At 33.0% G+C, this 9,406-nt stretch overlaps 1 protein-coding gene across 1 annotated transcript; it reads right to left on the bottom strand.

The window, feature by feature from the left end:
- Positions 1–4,030: 4,030 nt before the first annotated feature.
- Positions 4,031–7,338, bottom strand: LOC125608989 (phosphoethanolamine N-methyltransferase 1-like). The gene is made up of 12 exons (XM_048779675.1): positions 7,086–7,338; positions 6,801–6,916; positions 6,355–6,492; positions 6,131–6,268; positions 5,911–6,054; positions 5,566–5,676; positions 5,331–5,472; positions 4,942–5,222; positions 4,691–4,852; positions 4,561–4,614; positions 4,403–4,477; positions 4,031–4,288 (listed from the first exon to the last, which is right to left on the bottom strand). The coding sequence occupies exons 1-12, from the start codon at positions 7,099–7,101 to the stop codon at positions 4,190–4,192; spliced, it is 1,476 nt and encodes a 491-aa protein (XP_048635632.1). The 5' UTR covers positions 7,102–7,338; the 3' UTR covers positions 4,031–4,189.
- Positions 7,339–9,406: the final 2,068 nt, after the last annotated feature.

Raw genomic sequence — 9,406 nt, forward strand, 5'->3', positions numbered from 1 at the left:
GTCTACCTAGATATGTTGGTGTTTTTTTTCTAGATGATGTATCAATATCCAAGATTGGTAGTTTCAAAAAAAAAATCCAAGATTGGTTTGTGTTGTTAATAATTGACCATTGGTAAAGTATAATTATAATGTGATATGAAAATTGATAGATATTGCATATTAATTGACTGAGAGATTGAAATTGACACTGTTGATTACAGAAATAGAAGAGTAGGTGTGTGTGTAGTAGAGATAGGGTTGGGTCAAAACCTAAATGGGAGTCTAACGAATCTAGTCTTGGTATGTTGTGATTTCAAGGCCTTTGTATTTATCTTCTCTCCACAGTCTATATTGCACAGTCCTAAGGCTATGCTGGGTGGAATGTTTTTCTTTTGGTTTTATTTTATTTGTTGTTGTTTTTTGGTACTCTCAGGCTTCACCTACGAGTGAAAGTACATTAAACAATTTAATTAAATAAAGATGTCTATTATATACTCAATGAGATCTATATATCTTTAGATATGGATGTGATGTCAACGAAGAACTCAAATCTGCGAATTGGGAATAAATCAATAAACCCATCCATTATATGGCTTCCACTTCCAGGGTTTAAGAAATCAGACATTGCGGAGTTAATTAATTGTAAACCGATAAATATTTTTAAAAATTGTTATTTAAGCTTCATATATATAAGTCTACAGTTTGTATATGGAAATATACTAAATAAGACTGTTTTTTTTTCATCTTTGTATCTTTATTAGACAAAAAAAAAAACAAAAATTACAAAAAAGTGATAAGAAATGAATTGGAATGTTTATTAAAAAAAACTCACGGATTGACCTCTGACTCGTCACAAGACAAAGCAATGTATGTTAGCTTGGTTTGACACCCATGCCTTCAAGGTGTAAGTTGTAACATAGGTTTTGACTATTCATTCAGAGGCTATAGTTTCAAGTTTCAACGGTCTTCAACCTTTTTGGGCCTAAAAGCCCAAAATAATAAAGTGGTGTCCTAATTAAAGATGGATATAGAAAATTGACTTAGCCCTGGTTCGTTCCATCACAATCTTTATACAGTTCAGGTTTGGTTGAACCGAACCACAGCTGAAAGACCAACATGTGGCACATTCCAATATGAATAACCCGGTTATAAGAATACACATCGCGACAGAAATATAAACTGAAAAAAAAAAAAAATTCGGACATACCTAAATTTTATTTTATCACAAATATAAACTTTAAAAATAAAAATGATCAAAATAGATTTAAATATTTTATAATAAAAAAGTAAATATATATATATATATATCTCTCGGATTAATTAATCTAAAGATTAAGATGGTGGAGTTTAAAGAGTGGAGTTTTAGGAGTAGAGTTTTAGAGTTTAAGGAGTGGAGTTTTAGGGATAAGATTTAAAATTTTAGAAAATTAAAAAAATTAAAAAATTTCAAAATAAAAAATATTGTTTTGGTCAATTTAGTTTTTAAGATCTATTTTTGTGACAAAAACTTAAAATAGTCTATTTGGAAGAATTGAAAAAAAAAAATCCAAAAAAATCCTACTATATAAAAGGGACTAAATTCAAGGCTTATGAGACTATCCACCTCAGCCAAAATATTCTCATCCAAAAAAAAATTAGAAATATATATTATTTAGAAGATAATTAACTAACATATGACTTTTGATATTTCTAGAAATTTCAAATTTGTAACTGCTAATTTATTAATAGAATTATATATATATATATATATATTGAATTATGTTCTATTTTTAATCGTTAGACTTCAAAGGTAAATAAATTATTAATTTATAATATATATATAGTTTATAATTTTATATTATAGTTATAAATAAAGAGAAAATAACCGGAGAGGGTGAATAAGCTCATGTAAAATTATGTAATTAAAATGGTAAAATGGTAAGTATGATGAGGTGAATCTAAGAATCCTACTATATAAAAGAGACTAAATTAAAAGCTTTTGGAACTATCCACCTCAGCCAAAATATTCTTATCCAAAAAAAATTAGAAATAGATGTCATTTAGAAGATAATTAACTAACATACGACTTTTGATATTTCTAGAAATTTCAAATTTGTAACTGCTAATTTATTAATAGAATCATATATATATATTGAATTATGTTATATTTTTAATCGTTAGACTTCAAGGATAAATAAATAATTAATTTATAATATATACAGTTTATAACTTTATATTGTAGTTATAAATAAAGAGAAAATAACCGGAGAGGGTGAAGAAGCTCATGTAAAATTATGTAATTAAAACGGTAAAATGGTGAGTATGATGAGGTGAATCTAAGAAAATTTGTTGTACAAATTATAGTGTTTTCTTCGTCCACTATAATGATTTAAAATAAAATATATATTCACGTAAATAAGTCAATATTTGTTACTTTTTTTTGTAAGATGTTAAGATTATCATTTTCTGAAAGGTTACACTGTTGTTTTTAAACAACTTTTGACAGAAAGGAAACAAAAACAACAATAAAGGGGTAAAAAAAAGCCTTAAGAAAGTCTTATACAAGAAAGATAAAAAGAAGTAGAGAAGAGGAGAAAGAAGAATTTGCTAGGTAAGAGAGAAGACGGTCACACATCATACGGTCGAGAGAGGCAATGATGACTGATGAAGGTGATGAGACAGCTGTGATCAGGTAGATGGCTGACTGAAAGTAGAGCTTGATGACTGGAGTAGCATGCGCATCTGCGTTGACGGGAGGTTGATTGATCCATGCTGCAACAGAGTGTAGATCAGCCGGAGGAGAAATCCAAACTTCAGCAGCAAAATGCTCCCATATCAAGCGAGAGAAAGAACACTCAAAGAAGAGATGATGGTGAGTCTCTAATTCCAGATTACAAAGGACGCACGTTCCTGAGATATTTAACCCCCAACGCCTCAAGCGATCTTTGGTTGGCAGTCTTCTCCGCAAAGCCAGCCATGATATAAACGCATTACGTGGAATATGTTCCTTGAACCAAATAGTCGTGTGCCAATATTTGTTGTTGATAGTGTTTATATTCTTTTATGTCATTAGTATCCATATTTTTTAGTAAACTGATCCAAAGAGATTAGTTTGTAGAGCTAACCAAACGAGGATTATAGTGTTTACTTTGGAAAAATTAATAGGTTGAATGATAGATGGCGTGCGTGTTTTTCACATGAAAATCTGCACATATATTAAAATTGTAAGATTTGAATCATAGAGAAAATATAGTGTATATGACTGAAGTTAGGCCATTCCGAAACTAAAGTTGGCTAAAATTTTTCTTTGTCAAAATGCATAGATATAAATCTTATATGAATAGAGTTCTCTATTGCTTATAGCAGTGTAATAAACTTCGTGTGTAAAGGAGAAAAAATGTTAGATAAGTGGAAAAAAAAATTATGATTTTTTTTCTTGTGCCCATAGGCTCTTCGCAATTTGGAGAAGAAAGAACATATTGTGTAAAAATCTTTGGCTCGGTCAAATTTTATCCAGTTGTTTATAAAACTTTTGTTATCTGATTCATGTAATTTTTCAGTGTTGATTTAAAAGCCCAAAAAACCCATCTATACTGACTTTTTGATATATTTTTTTCTGTGATTTGAATTTAAAAAGAGATAAAACTTTCGATAAGTTATGTAAACTCAAAACAAGTATTTAGCTTTAGAAAGCATTTACATTTTTCAAACTTATAATATATACATATATAATGTTTAAAATTTTGCATATAAAACCTGTGTAAAATGTGCCTGAATATATTTCTCTTCTTTAATGTGTTAATCGTACTATATATAACATTATTTTAAAATTTCAAAAAGTTTATGTCACATACAAAAAATCATCAATAAAAAATATAATTCTTCATCTACAACAAGAAAAATAAAAAATTATAAACATATAAATTTAAATTAAAAAAACCTAACATTGGAAAAAACAAGAAGTTAATGTAAAAAAAAAAAACCGACAAATAATATTATAAATAAAATAAATTTATAAGACAGAAATCTCTAGTTATTATAATTTGAAACAAATTGTGATAGGAAACAAAGATTGAACCAAACGAAACTCGGTTTATACATCAAACCGAAAACAGTGAAAGAAGGTAAGAAACAAACAACACACAAAGTCCACATAACATCATTGCCAAACGGAAATGATGTTTTTTATTATTGAAGAAGCAAAAAAAGCATTTTGAAGTAAAAGAGGTTATTAGTTCTTGTTGGCGATGAAAAGTCCCCACTTCTGCTCACCCGAAGCACTTCTCTCCAGCTTCGCCTTCCATCCTCCAACTATGTCCTCATAGTCCTCCTGTGTTTATTTTATAAGCTTTGTTAGATACTCCAAACGATAAATCAATAGATACAGCTTCGAATGTTGTTTTATGATATATGAAACTTTTTGGAAACAAAAAAAGATACTGACTTTGGAGAAGTCGGAGATGAACTCTTCCTTTTCTTTCTCCACCCTCTCTAGTTCACGTCTCAGGACTTGCATAAACTGTATTATCCAAAACACCCAAAAAAACAAACTCTGTTAAGAACTGATAATCCTCGGTTTCCAAAATGTTAATATTCATCTACCTGATCAGTACGGTCATCTGCGATCACATCGTTAAAGCCTGCCTCTTTTAGCATCTATACATTGAATAGTTGCGTTAAGAGTTACTGTTTTGACACACACAAGAAAATATCTTTGACAAAGAAAACAAACCTGCCCATAAGCTTGAACATCATGGAGATCATATCCTCTCTGTTTAATGTACTCAGAAAACTCAGGAGATGGAGTTTCCGAGCTCTTACAGTAGTCGCTGATGAGCACTTTGCCTCCCGGTTTAAGCCACTTGAAGAAAGTCCTGAACAAAGCTGGTTTGTCCTGTTAAATAAGATTGACAGAACGAGTTAAGCATTCACAGTGATAAACTTCCAAGAGATAACAACTGAGAGAGGTAAAGTTTCTTGTACTTGGATGTGCAGAATAGTGTCACGGCTGTAAATGACATCGAACGAATTCTCAGGGTAATGTTTTGTGGTGCAATCCGCGACCTCAAACTCAACCGAGCAGTTGAGTCCAATAGCACGTTCCAGTGCGAACGAAATCATGTTGACTGAGAGATCGATACCAACGACATGAACATCGAAGTTCTCAGCCATGTAGAAGTCACCTCCACCAATACCACAACCAACATCTAACACTTTCTGTCCTGGTTTCAGATCCATTTTCTCCACAAACTCTTTGGTTGTCTCTGTCACAAGAAACATAACACAAACACATGTGAGTACTGATCGTATAAAACACAGAACATCTCCACACCCACAACACAAGCAAAAGCAAAAGCAAATTGGGATCTTACCGATTCCACCAGTGCTCACAAAGCCTTGTCCAAAGACACGCTCATAGCGTAGGATCCCACTGGATTTGTATTGAACATTGTCCAAGAAACGTTGGAAGCCTCTGTCATTCTCTGAGCTGACTTTCTGCCAAATCCAGCAAATCTGCATAGAACATCACAAAGAGTGTTATCAATGGTTAAAGATGTCGGAGTAAAAGGAAATAGATAATCCTGATAGACAGAGTCTTAGTTTTACCTGGTTCTGATTCTTCTTGTTCTTCACATAAGCTCCAATGCACTTTTGCCCGATCATAGAGAGCTCAAATGAGTTCCCAGCAGCATCTCGTGTCACACATTCTTGAAATACCTGCATTTATTCACCAGCATAACCTCTACGTGAGTGAACTTCATTTATTCACCATACACGAAGGCACAATATAACATTTACGTTTCAGTGAATCAAGTGGTTATATACCCTTTATTCTTCAATTCAAACCACTGAAAACTCTAATAAATCTCAAACATATTCTTAAGCATAGGCATTCTAACTATTTTTAACCCGCTAAACAAATGAAATTACAGTTCTGTAAAAAGTAAAAACCTTGGTATAGAAACGGGGTTCACGGTAGTGAGTGGGGTTGGATTTGCGCTTGCTGTCACCAGATTGGTGGAAGCAAGATTCTCGGAAGAAAATGTATCCTCCAACTTTGATCCAACCAACCATCCTTTCTACCAAAAGCTCCACCTGCACCAAAACAAAACCATTTAAAAAAAAGAAAACTTACTTGCTTTCTCATTGATAAAAAAGATGATGTTTATACCTCTTTGTCAGAGAGATACATGAGAAGCCAGTTGGAGAAAATCAAGTCAATGGATCCATCAGTGATGTTCAGGTCAGGGGATGTAACATCAGCACACATGAACTTCACATTCTTGTAATGCCCATTGACACTCTTATTCTGCAGTAACATTGTAAGGCCATGAGCAATTAGGCATAACAACAAGACCTAAGAAGGTGAATAAAAGTAGTAAAAAAAAAAAAAACCTTCTTGATGACGCTATCAATGAAGTCAAGAGCAATGAGTTCACCAGCCTTCTGAGCCAATTCACCAGTGAACCGACCAATACCAGCTCCAAGCTCCAGCACCGACTTGCCTTCATAGGGTGGAAGCAAAGAGAGCACCTGCAATAACATTAAACCAATCAAATCAATAAACAAAGTGGTATCATCAATCCAAACCAGAGCTATTAAACTGAATCACACTAATATGAATATATTTAATCAAAAATATATATAGGTTAGTTAGACCATCTCCAATGGCTTAAGTAACTCTATAATAGAGTTTGAGTTTACTCCAATCGTAAACTATTTTAGAGTAGAAAATAGAGTGATGAACAAAAAAAAAAACAAATAGAATACCATGGGAGCATTTTTTACTCTAAACTCTATTTTAAAGTGAAAAATAGAGTGGGATTGGAGATGCTCTTTACCTCAGGGCGTTCTTCCTTGTCGAGATCAGCAGCACGAGAGTCGAGCATCATAGCTTCAACAGTGAGATCAGCTGAATGCTCAATCCAGTAACTCTTCTGGACGTCACGCTCTGCTTCTGCTCCCACATTATTATTTCCATTAATTAATAAACAAATCCAAAATCAGATTTCAACATTCTCTCTAGTGTTTTTTTTTTTTTCAATTTTAAATTTGCGAAGGTTTAATCATAAAAGCCGATAAATCATTTCAACAACGTGATTTTAATCTAGAGAAGGAAACCTCACCGTACGATGCTGCCATTGTGGGAAAGGTGTTCGTCGGGGAAAAAAAGAGGGGAAAAGATGTGTTTGCGAGAGAGAGATGGTTTTCAGTGGCCTTCGACGGCGAGTCTGGATCGGGAGAAGCTTCTTGATCTACGGTTGACGGATCGGCCTCTCTGCTGCATCAATTCGCAACTCGGGAACAAAATGTATTTTGAGAGAGATGTGTGTTGAGGGTTTAATGTGGGTGAGAGAGAGAAGCTAACTGCGCGCCCGATTTTATAGGGAAACGGTGACGTCGTTTTCGAGGTTGGCTCCCCCCTCTTTACTGACTGACGACTGTAAATAAGTTAAAAACAAGAAACACACGCGGTTGGTTACAAATTGAACCAAAGAGTTCTTTTGGTCAAAATCTACTTGTAAATTTTAAGTAAATGTAATGTGATCTAGTCTTTTATGTTGCGGCTTATATTTTTTACTTTATAAATACGTTATATTTTATATATTTTAATTTATACAACAAATCTTCTTACATATTTGAATTTAAATATCATATCTTTACCAATAAAGTAGAATTTTTTTTTATCATTTTAGGGTACTTGTCGCTCTGTCATTTGCTGAAGGATGTTTTCGATCTGGGCTTTTTCGGGTTTTTTGGGTTTGTGTTTTCTGTTTATGATGTTTTCCGATTTGAGTATGTTACCTTAACCTTCCGTAGACCAAAACATGACACATGTCACCTTAAAACTAATGATTTTGTTGATTTGAAACTCTTAAAAAAATGTGTCAGTTATTTTTACTTTTCATTTTTTCAACTATATCAAAATGAAATAAAAATAAAAAGAAAAAATATAAATTCTTACATTTTTCTTAATTTTGTCAATAATTTTGTGTTCAATAAACAACATTATATTTGAATTTTTTAAAATTTGTATATAATTTTAAATTTTTAGTAACTTTTTAAATTTTTATAAAAATTATAATATATTTTTATTGACATCTTTCCAACCCCTAATATTTAAATATATTAAAGTGGCGTTTTTAAATTTACTAAAATGGTGGTCTAGTGGTTTCCACTATAGGAAGAGTTGTCCTGTTGGTCTAGGCCAGGGATCGATTCTCCTCTAGTGCAAAATTATTAGCTCCACATGTGGCCACGCGGATATGGGCCCATGCTTACGGCCCATTTGAATACCCGGGAGAGGATCCATCCGTGGATTGCACCTCCCACCCGGGAGTTAGGTCTGTGTCTTTAATAGACCCGGGTTTAACCCTTTTTCTTAGCAAAAAAAAAAAAAAAATTTACTAAAATGGGTGATTTGAGAAAAAAAATATAAACCAGCTTCGAAAGGGATGGCAGTGAGACGAGCATGTGTAGAAATGAGAGACATTGTGGACTATGTTACCCTTTGGTGGATGTGTGTATTATTGGTGGGACTCAGTAATTATTTTGGACAAAAATCTAGTGTTTGCATGCAAGTGTGGTCTATCTCCTGTAGGCTCTAGTGACATCTTTTCAGAAAAAAGGAAATCTCAGTTGATAGGCATTGGCTAAAAAGTAAAAACGTTACCGGAATTCAGAACATATACAGTTTTCTTTTGAAGAGTATGAATGGAAGTTTCTTGGAAATGAGTTTCAGGTCAAACGAAATTAAACAATACTAAAAAGGTTTTGTAAAACTAAATGAGTAATTTGGGAGAGTTGGTGGAAGGGAATCTCTAGATCGTTCATAGGGAACCGTAATTTAGGGTCCCTTGGGATCTCTATCAAACATAAAAAATTAGAAACAGTATACTATACTCGAATCTCTTTTACTTTTTTCGTAAATAGCAAGAAAGACGCTTCAGTGTCATCACAGTCACTTGACACACTACTGATGGTGATCATCAAGACACGTTGTATTAAAGGACAACAATGGGTTCACGTGTTTTGTCGTTTTCAGCGATGGTGGATCACTCATTATAGTACACCTGGATTCTCTTCACCTAATATCTCCGTTGTCTCTTTTCACTTCGACCCCATTATTTCATAGTATAATTTCTTCATGAGATTCAGAGTTATTTTTTTAGAGGTGAATCTTGTTCACTACATTTAATCACATATGTTCTGCTTCAGCAATCAGCACCGTAAACATTAACTTCTGATATCAGTTGTCGAAAAAGGCGTTGCGGTATCCATGTGAATGGTACCATGCTGATTTTAAATTTTATTTAAAACGTTTATGGCTGAGTTTGGATCATTATCTGTTCTTTTGGTTGATATTAAATAATGAAAATATATGAACATACAAGCATCCCAATATGTGTGTATGTGTAACTGTATAAAAGCATATAAATAAAATCAG

Source organism: Brassica napus, chromosome A5 (assembly GCF_020379485.1).
Source record: "Brassica napus cultivar Da-Ae chromosome A5, Da-Ae, whole genome shotgun sequence".
Lineage (NCBI taxonomy): Eukaryota > Viridiplantae > Streptophyta > Magnoliopsida > Brassicales > Brassicaceae > Brassica > Brassica napus.

Coding starts and splice junctions, on each gene's coding strand:
- LOC125608989 (XM_048779675.1), bottom strand. Junction 4,853..4,941: donor ACACTATTCTGCACATCCAA/GTACAAGAAACT, acceptor CTTATTTAACAG/GACAAACCAGCTTTGTTCAG. Junction 4,478..4,560: donor CAGATGACCGTACTGATCAG/GTAGATGAATAT, acceptor TGGATAATACAG/TTTATGCAAGTCCTGAGACG.